At 38.7% G+C, this 17,153-nt stretch overlaps 1 protein-coding gene across 4 annotated transcripts in view; it reads left to right on the forward strand.

Annotated features, from left to right (window-relative positions):
- The window catches only part of adprh (ADP-ribosylarginine hydrolase), a 915,269-nt gene that overhangs the window by 230,778 nt on the left and 667,338 nt on the right, over positions 1–17,153 (forward strand). For 3 of the 4 annotated variants that reach the window (XM_084435179.1, XM_084435178.1, XM_084435180.1), the window contains exon 2: positions 998–1,106. In XM_084435179.1, coding sequence (XP_084291305.1) covers positions 998–1,106 — 109 coding nt within the window. Of the gene's footprint in view, positions 1–925; positions 1,107–17,153 lie in introns of those variants that run through there. The other variant, XM_084435177.1, reaches the window with a different exon arrangement.

The following is a 17,153-nucleotide window of genomic DNA, read 5'->3' on the forward strand; positions in this document are numbered from 1 at the left end:
GTGGAGGAGCGATATGTTGTCACTCGCGGGGGGGACTGCCCTCAGCATATCATCAGAGCACCGCGTCCCTCGAAAGGGAACACTGTTTTAGCATATTCTTTTTCGTGCATATTTTATGGTGTCAGCCCTACATTTCAGGTTGACAAAAACCCAAACCCTAACAGACAAAAACCCCAACAAAAACCCTATGCCACATAAATGGCATAAAGGACATAAAACGATTGAACCCCTTTAATTGATGCTTGCAGCTGTAATTTCTCTTTGTCTTTGTTGCTGTTTGATTTTGACCCTATGGGCCAGATTTTTTCAAATCTTAATAAATCACATTGCGTGATTCACTCAAACTCCCATAAATTGTATGTCTGAAAAGGAAACTGGCATAGAACATACCTGTATGAGTAGTAAAAATACACTGAAATGGTCAAGTTAATGTCCATTAACTTAGTCACAATCAAGAGAGTTTCCTTCGATGAGACAAGGAAGGCAGTGCCTCCTTAAAAAAAAGGATGATAAATATTCCACAATACAAAAATAAAACAACGCACCTATTACAAAATATGCAACCTGTGTCTCATTGTTTATACATATGTATTAGTATGTAACATTTACAAAGACAAAAAAAAACTTTCAAAAATGTTTCTGTACGTTTGGATAGATGCTGAGAGACATACAATATTGACATTAATAGCATCTAAAATGTAAACATTACGCATTTGCAGCTACAGAAACATAAGATATTTACAAATAATTCACAACATAAATATGTTTGTTCAGGGGGTTTTTTTTCACTCTTTTATAGATAGATTTTCGATCCTTTAACCCTGCCCCCATCAGGAGCAGGACTAGACACCACTGTAGTAGTAACATTGTACCTTATTTAAACAATATTATTATCATTGGTAAACATTTTTTAAACACATACATAATAACATAGATGGTATGTAATATCTAGAATGTATCTATTAATGTTAAAATGAATGAATGAATGTTCTTTCAGTACTGCAGATCATTACACAGCTGGCATGCTGCTCAGCGGTGCAGGAGATGCTTTGGGTTACAGAAATCAGCTGTGGGAATACAACCAATCTGGCCCTGCTATCCACCAGGTCAGACATATAACTATTCTGCTGTTGTGCTAATGAGACGTTAACATTTTGTTCACACTTTATATTAGGTGTCTTTACCACGTACTTTCATCAAAAAAATGTTAGGTACAACTTACTAATTGTGTTCATGTTGTATTTTCAAAACACTTTTTCTGTGGTTGAGGTAGGATATGGGTAAAGGTAGGGACAGGTGTATTTGTTGAGGTATAGGGGAAGGGACAACAGTGTAATTATATATGTAATTACAGAAATTAATTACATATGTAATTACATGCAAGTACTTTAAATATATAAGTACAATGTAAAATCGTATGTACAAGTGTATTTGGTGGCACTAATTTAAAGTGTCCTTGTATGTTTATGTACTTATTCCTGTAGCAATAACAGTAAGTTATGCATAATTACATGCAACTAAACCTAAACTAAACTCAAATCCTAACCCTATGTAAGTATACAGTATGCAGTTAATAAAGTTATTTTCCAGCTAAAGTTATTTTTGATTGATTCGCCTCTGTCGCAACGATCATTTGTTATTAAATTAGGGGCCACTAAGACGACACCATTCTCTCTACACAGACTTTAAACGCGAACCTGTGATAAACGCTGATGGTGTTCACATGTGCATTAAGAATTGGTTCTATAGTTATGTGCGTTTGAATATATGTGCGCGGGTTTGTAATTCCCTACAAACCAAGCCTAAACAAAGTACTGGTCTTTCCTTTGTTGTGGCAAAAAACAATCATTAAACAATCATCATCACTGCATAAGAGACATCAAGCAAATTGTATTTTAAAAGATATTTATTCTCCTCCATGAGGCTTAGTCACAAAATCACAGCAGCTACCCCGTGACGTGAGCAAGACCTGACACCCAGCCCAGGAAATTCCCTTCTTATACTCCTTCTTCAAGGTCTTTTCTCTGTAGTTTTCCACTCACCCAGCCACATCTAGCTGATTTATAATAGAATGACCCCTTTAACCCCCCTTGGCTAAATTATCTTCCATACCTAAAAAGTTAAAGGTTCTTAATCATTTGTCTTACTGTGTGTGTCTTGGTTACGTCAGGTGTACAAACATACATATATCCTGTTCACATTCCACAATATAGACATGTGACATATTATGTTGCAACATATGTTGAAGATCAATGGAAATCAAATTTTTCCCATTACACCTTATACATTTTGATACAGAATTTTATTTTATTTTGTCACTTCGGGGTAGGTACGCGAAACGAATTTTCCCGACAACACTTTATCTGTAGAGTGGTAAAGGGATCCTCCACTTCAGCACTGCGTTGTCATCGGGTCCAGGTGAAGGTCCTTCGTCAGATCTGGATACGGCCTGGATCCGGCAGGCTGCGGGAAAACCTTGGGATAAACAAAGACACTAAAATTAGCGTAGATGCCATTCTTCTTATGATGTAATGAGTACATCAGGATTTATGGGAAGTGTTCCCGGTTCCATCTGACCTAATCTATGCAGCCTAACATTGAATTATAGAAGTCTATAATGTATTATGTGAATGCTAGGTCAAAGAGATGTGTCTTTAATCTAGCTTTGAGCTGACAGAGTGTGTCTGCTTCCCGGACAATGTTAGGAAGACTGTTCCAAAGTTTTGGTGCTAAATAGGAGAAGGATCTATCGCCAGCAGTCGATTTTGATATTCTAGGTATTATTAACTGGCCGGAATTTTGAGATCGCAATAGACGTGAAGGACTTAAAAAACATTTTAAAAAACATTTGCCAATATCTTCGAAACCATTAGACCGATCGGGACGAAACCACTGTGAGAAGTTTGGAATCATAGGTCGTTGGCTACATTCCAATGCCCAAATGTCAAAATATTAATAGTAAGTGGCAAGAAAATGCAAACAAAGTCAGGTGTGGGTCATTTTTTATGTGTTTATACATATAAATGTCTATAACTTCAAAATTAAATGAGATATTTTCACCAAATTTGACACATATGTATGGGCTCACTCTGAGGACACGAACAAATTGTGGGATTTTGCCTCTTGGTGGCGCTATAATAGAACAAAACATGAAATTGCCATTGACTTCAATACAGTATTGTGATATAAAATGCTATACTCAACGAATGCATTGGTGTAACATTATGAAACTCAAAATGTGCCATCAACACCATCCCCTGAAGGTACTTAAAATATTTCAAGACAGCACCACCTTTTGGTCAAAAGTTATAACACAATTTCCAAAAATGCTAATAGCTTTTGAATAAATTTGCTTATTGTAATAACACTGGTCTTAATAGATTCCTTGGGTAACCCCGAGAACATAGATACCAAGTTTGCCGTATTTGGCCGAACTTCCTGTCCGCCATCTTGATTTTCTTTCAATACCTGCTTTTTCAAACTCCTCCAAGACCGTTTGTCCGATTTTCACCAAAATCGAATCGTATCATCTCCAGACTATGGCGACTAAAAGTTATGGATTTTGTCTTGATAAACAAAATCGTTTTCATATACCGCAGCATCAAAGTTGAGGCATGATGCCAAAAGGACTATTCAGGCTTTATCTCTGCAATGCCTTGACATATTGACACCAAACTTTGTGGGCCCTATTTTAACGATCTGAAACGCAAGTGTCAAAGCGCAAAGTGCAAGTAACTTTGTGGGCGGGTCTTGGCGCTGTTGCTATTTTCCCGGCGGGATAAATGACTCTTGCGCCTGACGCAAATCTAAAAGGGGTTGGTCTGAAGTAGCTTCATTATTCATAGGTGTGGTTTGGGCGTAACGTGAAATAAACCAATCAGAGCGACATCTCACATTCCCTTTAAGAGCAGGCGCGCTTGTTCTAAAGCGGATTCCTATTATAACGGCGGATTTGCCAGGCGCACGACAGGAGCGGTTCAAGGCCGAGGAGACCAACGTTCTCGTCAGGGACGTTGGGGATGGAGAAACACACCCAAATTAACTTCGGTTAAACAGGCGTATGATAATTTGGGTAAATGTGTAAGCTAGATGTATGTTTTTATAATAAAATGTCTATCTATCTATCTATCTATCTATCTATCTATCTATCTATCTATCTATCTATCTATCTATCTATCTATCTATCGTAATAATGTATGATTTGCAAAAATGATAACTGCTGCGTCTGTGTGTAGATGAGAGAATCAAAGTGTATGCGCGTTGTGCACACGCTACATTGATTAAGGCCAAGCATGCGCCCTTAAAATAGCATATGAATAACATGCGCAACGCGCCACTGACTTTAAACTGGGTTTTTTTTCCGGTCAGTGGCGCAATTGTTTTCTAAACCTGTAAAATATCATGTTTGCGCCGGAACACGCCTCCTCTTTGCGCTGAACCGCCCCGGGGAGCGCAAGTGTATTTCTTAGTTAACCGACGTGCATCTGTGGAGGGAAAAGTCCGCTTTGCGCGGGTGCAAAATAGGAATGATACATGCGTCGGTGTACAAAGTCAATTGCGCTGGGTGCAAGATAGGGCCCTGCATGTGTCATTGTCACCTCACTCTGACCACAACACATCAGTTTTGTAACTGCGGCACCTATTGGTCGAAAGTGATAATCCATTAAATCATATTTTTAGTTAACCCTTAAACCGCCAAGAGTGGAAAATGATAAACAAAAAATCATTTCATGTCATTTTTTTTTATATCATCTGGACTTAATTAAAACATATCCAAAAGAATTTTTGAAATATTTGATATATTTTGGATTTTATGAGTTGTAACTCCCAGTACACGTTGCCTGATTACGGTATATATAAAAAAGGACCAAGTCATTAATCTGTTAACTGTTACTGGCCCACTTGCCACTGCATGTTTAAAACAATTATATCCTATACTTCACCTGATCTAATTACAAATTATATATCATTCTAAAGCTTACGAACTCAAGATTCAGCCTGTGAAAACCGTTTTGAAATCGGACCTTGCATTACCATAAAAATGGTACTTTAAATTCTTTTAGTGAGCTCCTCGCCTAGTGGGTGGTGTCAGGTTTCGTATGACAAAATACATTTTCAATCAATCAACATTTATTTGTATAGTGCTTTACAACAACCATCAGGTATCCAAAGTGCTTCACATCAAAGATTAAAAATAAAACAACATATCATACAATAAAATAATAAAACAATAAAATCAAAACAGGTTGCAGAGAAACAGAAAAAGGAAATTGTCACACTACTACTGCGTATTAACCCTCTGGGGTCTGAGGTGTTTTTGGGGTCCTTGAGATGTTCTGACATGCCCTGACATTTGTGCTTTTTTCAGTTGCTTATAAACATAGTAATGGTAAAAAAAAATTACACACTATTTAGCACAAACAGGGCTACCATAATATGTGAGCAACAAGAATGTACATGTCTGCATTTTTGAGAGAATAATGTTAATGCGTGGTTATTGAAAAAACTAAAAACTAAAGTTTCTGAAATAAGACCACAAAACATACACTAGATATGTGCCAATAAGACTTTTGTCTAATGGATGTCATCGCCTAGTGTTTTTTCTTCAAAATTATGTGAAAATCACCCTGCCTAATCCTTCACATAACACAATACATTGATTTGAATTTTGCAAAGCACTTTCTGTTTGGAAAGGCAATATTCGAGTGGGCGTCAACGATCATGCATATTTAGTGGTTCACACCTGAGGACCGCATACTTAATGAGCCATTCATTCAGGTGAGTCACTGAGCCACAAGAATGCAAGAGCAACAGTTGGAAGCATCTCAATTCTTTTTTATTTTTCCACATATTGTGCTTGCAAATTGGCCTATAATATCCAAGGAAAACATGTCTAGTAATTGTGCAGTTAATTCTCATACTGTATTTTCAGTTTTGGAATATTTATCCTCTCCCCAAATTTGTCACTAATAAAACACAATAAAAAATATTTAAAGAAAAGGCTTATATTTACCTTTTAATAGTTTGTTTACATCTACCTTGTAAATATTTCAATAAACAACAATTCAAGTGTAATCTTTCTTTGTAAAAACTAAAGTATACATTGTATCATACATATTTCAAAGTTAAGGATTTGATTGATTATTTGATTATTTTTCACAAAAAATTGGCAAATAAAAGCTTATTTGAGGTGGCAGATATTTTACAGTAAAAATGTATAATCTATCCAAAACTAATCAACGAAATGTTGTCTTTCATATGTCTGTAACATAGGTCTTTCATTTTTATTATAAGGAATATAAATGTTAATTTGCAGTTTAATACGTTGCTTATACAAATATATATCTATGTGCATACACACACACATATATATGTGTATATATTTATACACAAAAAATAATTTTATTTATATTTTTTATATACATTTTTTTTTTTTTTTCACAAATTGTGCTTGCAAATTGTATAATATCCAAGGTAAACATGTCTAGTAATTGTGCAGTTAATTCTCATACTGTATTTTCAGTTTTGGAATATTTATCCTCTCCCCAAATTTGTTACTAATAAAACACAATAAAAATTATTTAAAGAAAAAAATTATATTTACCTTTTAATAGTTTGTTTACATCTACCTTTTGAGGGACATTTTCCCTTATTATTATTCCTCACAGCGCTGCGAGACGGTGTAAACAAGTAATGATCTGAATAAACTTGTGTTTTCTCGAGCTGATATGGGGCTCGAGAAAACACAGCCCCTCACAGGTTTGCGCAGTGGATTCCCACGAGTCAGACGCGGATACTGTGTTTGTTTTAGGCTCGCGCAGTCTTCACTCGGACGCGCGCTTCAATCCGTTGTGGAGACTCTCTTTTCGTTCCAGTGAAATTACAAAACAAAATACACACAAACATGTCTCTGCCTGATATACAACCACTGATAAACATAATCTGATTTGATAAAAAAAAAAAAAAAAAAACTATATGAGTGCAGATTCGAACTCAGAACCTCTGACACGCTAGGCAAATGTTCTACCACTAGACCACTTGAGTACATGTATTTACTCACGCAAAAACTCGGTGTTTACTCGGCGTGATCAATTCGCTCTTGAAAATGCTGCCGTTCGTCGTCTGAGCTACAATCTTCCTCTGAGGAAAAGCCAAGGTGAGTTATTCCTCGCTGTCCAGAATCATCTGAAGGGCGTCTTTACCGGAGAAACGAGCCATCCTCTCTAAACGCGATGAACTATCAGTGAATCTGATCTGATGAAACTTCGTGTTTTCAAGGCATTGATCGGGGGGCGGGTGCGAAGCATAGATTACCTAAACTATTTACCATGTGAATAGTGCCGGGGGCGGGGCGGCCTCGGTTCATTATAGAGATAATGAGGCAGAAGGAAAAAACGGTACCTCTCCTTGCTTTCAAACGGATTACATGAGTTGAAAACATTTGTTTTTTATATTAATTACTTCATTTAAAAGAAGAGATTTCAAGCTTCATAAAGACATATACCACGTGTCTGTGTGAGAAGTATTCGCTGAGTTATGATTCATTTTCGGACGCGTTTCAGAATGGACTACACGGACAGAGAGAAGGCAGAACTCGCTCCGTGTTTATTTTTCTTAATTTGGCGAAAAGCACAACACTTTGCTTTTATTGTGAGTATACACAAAAATAATACACATTTAACAGAATCGATTGATGTATGAAACTCCTATGGAAAATCAAAGTCAACAGAGTATTTATGAGTTTCTTTTACACTGATTAAAAAAAAGCGAGCTGGTATCGCCGGCGAGACCGCCGACCTCAGGGGGTTAAAAGCCATTCTAAACAGGTAGGTTTTGAGTTTAGACTTAAAAAGAGCTACATCTGTAATTGTGTGAATATGGGGGGGGGTAACTTGTCCCAGAGTCTCGGGGCAGCAACTGCAAAAGCCTGATCACCCCATCGTTTATACCTTGACCGTTGGACTTCTAAAACCAGTTGGTTTGAAAACCGCAAAGACCGGCTGTGCTCACGCAGGGTTAAAATCTCGGATAAATACTCCAGGGCCAGGCCATTTAGGGCCTTAAAAACAAACAACAAAATCTTAAAATCGATTCTAAGACGCTCAGGGAGCCAATGTAAGGTGTAGAGGACGGGAGTGATATGTGATCTCAAGCCTAGATGTATTTGTTAAAAACCGAGCAGCAGCAATTTGCACAAGTTGAAGGCGTGAGATGGAGATTTGATTCAAACCAACATAAAGAGCATTACAGTAATCCAACCTTGAACTAATAAAAGCATGAATCGCCTTTTCCAGATCATGCCTGTTAAGGAAAGGCTTAACTTTAGCCAGGAGACGAAGCTAATTTTTTACAACATTGCTGATTTGCTTGTCAAATTTCATGTTGCAATCAAAAGTAACCCCCAAATTTCTGACAGCTGGCTTAAGGTATGAACCCAGAGCTCCAAAACTCACAGTTGAATCGTTTGGGGTGCCTGAATTACTGAAGATGATACACTCAGTTTTAGCTTCATTTAATTTAAGAAAGTTTTGTGACAACCACAACTTAACCCCCTGGGGTCGGCGGTATCGCCGGCGATACCAGCTCGCTTTTTTTTTATCAGTGTAAAAGAAACTCATAAATACTCTGTTGACTTTGATTTTCCATAGGAGTTTCATACATCAATCGATCCTGTTAAATGTGTATTATTTTTGTGTATACTCACAATAAAAACAAAGTGTTGTGCTTTTCGCCAAATAAAGAAAAATAAACACGGAGCGAGTTCTGCCTTCTCTCTGTCAGTTAAGTCCATTCTGAAACGCGTCCGAAAATGAACCATAACTCAGCGAATACTTCTCACACAGACACGTGAGATATGTCTTTATGAAGCTTGAAATCTCTTCTTTTAAATGAAGTAATTTATATAAAAAACAAATATTCTCAGCTTATGTAGTCCCTTTAAAAGCAAGGAGAGGAACCGTTTTTTCGTTCTCCCTTCATTATCTCTGATGAGCTGAAGCAGCCCTGCCCCCGGCACTATTCACATGGTAAATAGTTTAGGTGATCTATGCATCGCACACGCCCCCCGATCAATGCCATACAAACACAGTTTCTTCATCAGACTCACTGATAGTTCATCGCGTTTTGAGTATGGCACGCTTCTCCGGTAAAGACGCCCTTCAGATGATTCTGGACAGCGAGGAAGAATTCACCTTTTCCTCAGAGGAAGATTGTAACTCGGACGACGAACGGCAGCATTTTGAAGAGCGAATTGATCCCGCCGAGGACACAATTTCGGAGTAAGTTTTACTGTTATATAATTATTTTTCTGATAATATAGAACTCATGAATTTTCAGACTATATTTTGCTTAGTTTTGGCTAGCTTTTGACATCTTACAGGAAAGATTGCCTTACAATATCCCTAACATTCGTGTATATGCTCAAGTGTAAACTTTTTCAATGTGATAGGCTATTACTCTCTAAACATATTTGTATATTAAATATATTTCACTCAGTTTTGATTAGCTTATAACACTGATTATCATGCTAAAATACTGCCTTATGTTTAATGTAGCTTATTTGCGAATATCTGCTTAAGTGTAATGTGATTTAGTCTAAATATATTTCAGCCTCCGGTAAAATATGTGATAGCCTAGGCCTACTGTCTAAATACTAGACATTATATATATATATATATATATATATATATATATATATATATATATATATATATATATATATATATATATATATATATATATATATATATATATATATTAGGGGTGTGCATTGGCACTGCCCTCACGATTCGATTCGATTACGATTCACCAGGTAACGATTCGATTCAATTCGATTCTACGATGCATTGCGATGCATCAAAATTCTACTGCACACAACAAGGCAAAATTTTCATCAGTCATGAGGCAATACAAGCAGTCAGGTATTGAACAACAGATTTTATTGGCTGCTATGTGTGTATTATCACTCTCCTGTATCTTTGACATAAATGTCATTAAATAAAATAAAATTGAATGGTACAGGGTATTGGATATGACATTTTCAAACCTGAAAAAGAAAGCATAAATCACTGCTTTCAGTGCTTTGAATGAGAAATGTTTCTCTTCTCTCTGCTTGAGAACCATTTGAAATTAAATTTCAACTTTATTGTCCAACTCAAGGCCAGAAAATAAACAGTGTAGGGTGTAACGGTTCACAAAATTCATGGTTCGGTTCAATACGATACACTTGTGTCACGGTTCGGTACGTTTTCGATACAGCAAAAAGAAAGAAATGCCAGAGAAATTTCCTTGATTTTTTTTTTTATTCTTTTTTTATTAGAACTAACATCATAAACTATGACATTGTTTTTCTTTGAGCAATGATGGAGCTATAATTGACTCTTCTTAGGAGCATATAAAACAAAACAGCTCCTTGGAAAAAATTAAATGTAATATTTTGTGCTTATAAACAACTGTTTATTTTAGTTCAGATTAACATTTGAGGGCAGCAATGTTATTCATAATGTCGAAATAAATCCGACATAACGTTACTTGAAAGCATTATAGCCTACTATTCCTGCCAAACTTCCAAAGTTGCAGTTAGTGTTACTACAGTAAATCCATGGTGAATATTGCAGATCTGTGGACACTGGATAGTTCATTCATGTCACAATGTTTCTTCCTGGTTTCCACGTCAGCGCTGTTTGATCCGTTAATAACGGAGAAATGTGAATGTTTCTCACTAGATCTCGCAGCGATGTTATTTCTTTAGTGGCGAGTTCAAATGCTTTCTTTACTGGATCTCTTAGCGTTGTGTAGTATAAGATCGGCTCGCGCTGCGTTGGTCCAAACTGATAAACAGTCTGTCACGAGTAGCTCAGTTTCGTTCCGCTTACATTGCGTTTGCCATTTGATGTTGTGGTCGCGCCAGCGTCTACATTATGAGCGCGCTCGCGACGCGCTTACATTTGAAATAACCGTTCGGTTTGAAAATGCTTGCCTTGTACCGAACGGTTTAGTACGAATACGCGTACCGTTACACCCCTAAGTGACATAATCGATTATGGCACTTTGCCGCATCGATGCTGAATCGTGCATGCCCCGCATTGCGATGCATCGCCGAATCGATTATTGTTGACACCACTAATATATATATATATATATATATATATATATATATATATATATATATATATATATATATATATATATATATATAAACGTATGGTTTTGGTTAGACTATGACACTGCTTATCATGCTTCCATACTGCCTTATGCACAGATGTTTGTGAATACAGGTGTAAATGTTTGAAATGCATGTGTTGTTCGCGAACGATCCGTTCATTACGTACGTCACTAAATACGTGCGGTCATGGCCCATAAACAGATACTAGCAGTGATATTTCTCTGTCCTATGGACCATCAACAGATATATACATACATTGTGCGTCCATAACAATTAATTGCCCATCAGTTTACTTTGGATAATGTATGCTAACAGTTTTTTTTTTTTCTTTTTTTTTTTAGGAATGTGGGGAGTGTCTGTCACACCCCTGGTCTGAATCTCATTAATATTGATAGGCCATTACCACTCCCATGCATAAACCTCTTCTGACAAAAAAACTGTTTTACAAAGTGTAAATCAATGTATTGTGTTATGTGAACGATTACGCAGGATGATTTTCACATCATTTTGAAGCCAGAACTCGAAGCGACAACATTCATTAGTCAAAAGTCTTATTGACACATATTTACTATGTGTTTTGTGGTCTTATTTCAGCAACTTTCATTTTAATTTTTTTTCAATAACCACGCATAAACATTATTCTCTTAAAAATTCAAACATATACATGCATGTTGATCACATATTATGGTAGCCCTGTTTGTGCTATATAGAGTGAATTTACACCTTTGCCATTAACATGTTTATAAATAACTGAAAAAAGCACAAATGTCAGAGCATGTCAGAACACCTCCAGGGCCCAGAAAACCCCTCAGACCCCAGAGGGTTAATATCATTAATACAACCAAGTAGGGAGTCTAGTGCGACACTGTCATTCGGTTTAAAAGGCAAATACATTTGCAAATCATCTGCTTAACAGTGAAAAGACAGGTTGTGCTTTCCTATAATAGCCCCTAAAGGCAACATATATAAAGAAAACAGGATGGGGCCAAGAATTGAACCCTGGGGTACCCCACAAGAGAGAGGAGCAGCTGATGAGGAGCAGTCACCAATCATGACAGAAAAGCTCCTATTTGCCAAATAGGAGCTAAACCATTGAAGTGCCGAACCTCGAATGCCTACACAATGATCAAGGTGAGAGAGGACTGCATGGTCCACCGTATCAAATGCCACTGTGAGGTCCAAAAGCACTAAACAGCAGGATTCCTGCCATCTACAGACAAGGCAATATCATTATGAACTCTCAGCAGTGCAGACTCAGTGCTGTGACGTGATCTGAAACCAGATTGAAAATTTTCAAGCACAGTTTTTTTGCAAAAAGGCTTGCAACTGTATAGAAACAACTTTTTCCAAAACCTTTGACAGAAAAGGCAGATGAGAGACTGGCCTAAAATTGGACAACACTGCAGGGTCAAGATTAGGCTTCTTAAGTAGGGGCCTGACCACAGCATGTTTAAATGCAGCTGGGACAGAACCTAAACTAAGACAAGAATTAAAGAAAGTAAGTAGACTCGACCCAATGGTGCTATTAAAAACCTCTTTCACTATCCTGGCTAGGACAATGTCTAACAGACAGAAGGTAGGTTTTGTGTGTTGCACTACCTCAGAATGCAGTGTCAGAGAAACTAGCTTAAATTCCTCAAACACAGCAGAAAGCACAGGAGCAGCAGGTACAAACACATTAAAGCAACACTATGTAGCTTTTCAACCTTCATAATATATTTCCAAAACCCTTGTGATGGTACATCGACTTACAATAGGTTGAATGACACGGCTGCCATAGCCTGACGGGGTCTGTATCGCTTTTACTGGCACTACGTAACTTCGGGGTTCGGGTAGTAACCCGAGCACAAAAAGAACTACAAAATTCGAATGCTTTACGGCATACGTCACTTCCGTCACCACTCGGACGTGAGAGGCCAACCCATATCTATGGGCCAACCAGCGTTTGCTTTCCGGCTTTCGTGCGTATGTTTTTGTCATGGCCAAAGCAGCAACGGACAAAAAAAAAAAGTATGCCTATGTCTAAACGGCGTGTACAAGTTTGGTAGGAGCTACATTCTTGCAAGTAAATAATACATGATTAGACGGACAAAATTATCTTTTTGGCTAAGTAACCTAATGACTGCAGGCGGATAATCATGTTTGTTTATTTATTTTTCTGGTGAAAGTGTCTTGCCTCAGGCTATAATGCAAATCGATTTTTCAACTTTGCAGATTCATCTATGGTAGCTTGATATTATAATATTGACGATATATAGCTATTACCTACCACACAAACATTGAATTGAATTAGCATTCTGTAAAACAGTAGCCAATAGGCTACTATAATGACGCTGGCTTGTAAACGTGAGCTACGCAATCTTGTGGCGTTTGAAAAAAATAAAACCCATGAAATTATATTCATGACATGCCACTGTACCTGGGATGAAGACATTTCACACGCAACGCAGGCAGTCTGCCCAAGACGTGAGAACTCCTGCAGAGTTCGGGGTATCGGCTTGTCAACAAATGCACGTGTATCCCCTGTTGTTACCATGACAGATTTTACGACCGCAGTAGAAGACAATACTGTTTCCCAACTGTAGGGGGACCCCGAGAGCAAAAGTTACTTGGTGTTACTTTAAAATTAGCACTCCAGTTTTGCCTGACAGATGCTACTTTGTCAATAAAATAACAGAGAAACTTCTCACATGTACTGACTGAAACCTCTTTCGAATCAGAGGTGCATGGATTCACAACAGAGTTAATAGTATTAAATAACACTCTAGGTTCATGGCAACTGCTAGCTATGGCCGAAGAGATGGTGCATCTTCACCACCTTCACAGCCTTCTGGTATGTGGCTAGACTGTCCTTTAATAAACCCAGTGATACAATTAAATTGTCCTTCTTCCACCTTCGTTCGGCTTGTCTGCAGTGTTGCCTAAGGGCCCTTGTGGTGTAATTTAGCCAGGGGTCCGCCTTAGGTTTAATAGATTTAGTCTGAACGGGCAATAGAGTCTAGGATTGCAGTGCTTGTGGAATGGAACACAGAGAGAATGTTATCTGGGGAAGAGGGAAAGACCAGACTGACAGATAAAGACAGATAAAACTGTGAGCCCACAAATGCAGAAGCAAACTCTCCACCTGTAGAGGGGGTGCAGCGGTGCCTAGAAGCTGAGGAGACAGGCTTACTAGCAGGTGGTGGAACACTGATCTCAAACCTGATGGGGAAGTTATCTGAGATACCAGTTTCTGTGAAACTGAAAGCCCATATGAGATAATGAGATCCAAAGTGTGGCCGAGATGATGTGTCGGCCCTTCCACACTTCCATAACTTTTTCATACTTTCATTTTTTTAAGTTACTTTTTAAGTTTTTTTTTTTGTTTTTTTTAAACAAGACCAAACTTATGACTATATTCCAAAGCCTTCTTGAATTACAACCATTTAAATTTGGATAGTGCAATGTTACGTATATTCTCTAAAAGGCTAAAAGGGGGGTGACAGTTCCCTTTCAGACGCTCACGTTCGACGTAACGTCGACGTGATGAAGTAATTGGGATCACTTCAGGGAGCCCTATCATCTTCGAGCGTCTACAGAACAAGCCAATGCCCTTTGCCCAATGCCCAATGCCTCTAACCAGTCGTCAACAAACACAGAAATTTGATGCTGTTAAAACAGCAGTTGAGAGCTCAAAGCTCGCGATCACCGCTGCACTCACTCTGTAAAACCACCAGCAACTGGGAGAGTCTTCCTAGAAGAACACCGACACACTCGCTCGTTGTATACAACAATACTCTTCAGAGACATCAAAAACGATCAGCTTCAAAGCAAAAAGCAACTAGTGCGTGCATCCACTTCCATATTTATACCCGCGCCGCGGGGGAGGAGTGTGTGATGCGCATCACGCACGCCAATTGCATTGGCTCGTTCAGTAGTACTCAAAGATGACAGGCTCCCTAGCCTGATCCCATTCAGTCGAACGTTGACTATGTCGAACGTGAACAACTGAAAGGAAACCCACGATCTTGCTGGATCAGAGCTGTGCTTTCCTTCCTGCAAGAAGGGTTGGAGCGAAGGCTATCTCCCTCCACCCTTAAAGTGTATGTTGCCGCTATAGCCGCACATCACGATGCAGTTGAAGGTAAGTCGCTGGGAAAGCACGACCTGATCGTCAGGTTCCTGAGGGGGGCGAGGAGACTAAATCCGCCTTGCCCTCTCTCTACGACCTCTTGGGATTTGTCTCTAGTCCTTTCGGCACTTCAGAGACCACCCTTTGAGCCTTTGCAGTTAGCGGAGTTGAAAAATCTGTCCTGTAAAACAGTACTCCTGTTTGCATTGGCCTCTATCAAGAGGGTAGGAGACCTGCATGCATTTTTTGGTCGACGAATCGTGTTTAGAATTCGGCCCGGCTAACTCTCACGTGATCCTGAGACCCCGGCCCAGATACGTGCCCAAGATTCCTACCACTCCCTTCCGGAACCAGGTAGTGAACCTGCAAGCGCTGCCTTCGGAGGAGGCAGACCCAGCCCTGGCTTTGCTCTGTCCCGTTTGCGCTCAGGACCTCAGATCAGCTCTTCCTCTGTTACGGAGGCCAGCAGAAGGGGAAGGCACAGCAGCGTACCTCTCCCCTGGAAAGGCACGCTTTCCCAGTGTTATCCAAGAGTTCCACTGTGTGGGTTATAACGGAACAGCAGTTCAAACTCCCTCTACGCAGATCTTCCGCCCCAGCCAGTTGGGGGTCTGAGAGTCTTGCGTAGGGCGCTGGATCTTCGGAGCAACTATGGCGTTTTCCATGGGATCCCAATTACGTTATGTCGAACTGAATCGTATCTATCTCGGCCGTCACTATCTCAGCTCCTCAGCGATAAACGATATGTGCATGCGCCCACTTCCTGTTTATACCCGAGCTGCGGGGCGGGGCGCGTGACACGATTCACACACGCCAACGGTCATTGGCTGGTTCTGTAGACACTCGAAGATGATAGGGCTCCCTGAAGTGATCCCAATTACGTCGATGTTACGTCTCCCGTTCCCTCCTTCAGGGAACGAGGGTTACATTAGTATCATCTGTCCTTTTTCTTGCATTTTATTTAGCATTTTCTTAACTAAGCATAAGAAGTTCTTAGTCAAACATTGTCACTAACATTTTCCAAGGGTACAAATAAACCGATTCTCAGAAATAAACACAAATAAACATTTTGAATTCATTTTGAATAATAATAAAAAAAAAAAACAGTAAACAGGTACTGAATGTCAACCGCCATTCTGATGTTGCTGGTCTTTGGATTCATTTGGTGAGAGTATTATCCTCCTTTTCTTTGAGGGCCTTCCATTTTATTTCTCATGGAAGTTTTGAAAACAAGTTTGTGGGTTTTATCAATTGTCTCAGATTCTGAAGAGTTTTCTGGTATCTGCTCGATAACTTGCATCCTCTTTTCTCTACACTGTAAAAAAAAATTACATCCCCAAGTAAAAAATTTCAAGTGACCGATAACATCTACATTTTTCAATTAGTCTGACGTATTATTTCTCATTGAGCCAATGTTAACAGACTATTGCAACAAGAATTTCACTTGGGCCAATTGAAAAATTTAGATGTTATCGGTCACTTGAAATTTTTGATTTGGGAGGGTTAGAATTTTTTTACAGTGTACTCTCATTCCTTCTACCGCAAAATGAGCTACAGGGCGTGCAGAATTATTAGGCACGTTGATTTTATGATCATATTTTATTCCCAGGAATATTTTGCCAATTCCAAACCATATTAATCTTAACCCCCTGGGGTCGGCGGTATCGCCGGCGATACCAGCTCGCTTTTTTTTTTTATCAGTTCAAAAGAGATTCATTTTGCTCTGTTGACTTTGATATTACAAACAAGTTTCATACATCAATCGATTCTGTTAAATATGTATTATTTTTGTGTATACTCACAATAAAAACCAAGTGTTGTGCTTTTTGCCAAATAAAGAAAAATAAACACGAAGCGAGTTCTGCCTTCTCTCTGTCA

This window comes from Rutilus rutilus (assembly GCF_951802725.1).
Source record: "Rutilus rutilus genome assembly, chromosome: 16".
In the NCBI taxonomy this organism is placed as follows: Eukaryota; Metazoa; Chordata; class Actinopteri; order Cypriniformes; family Leuciscidae; genus Rutilus; species Rutilus rutilus.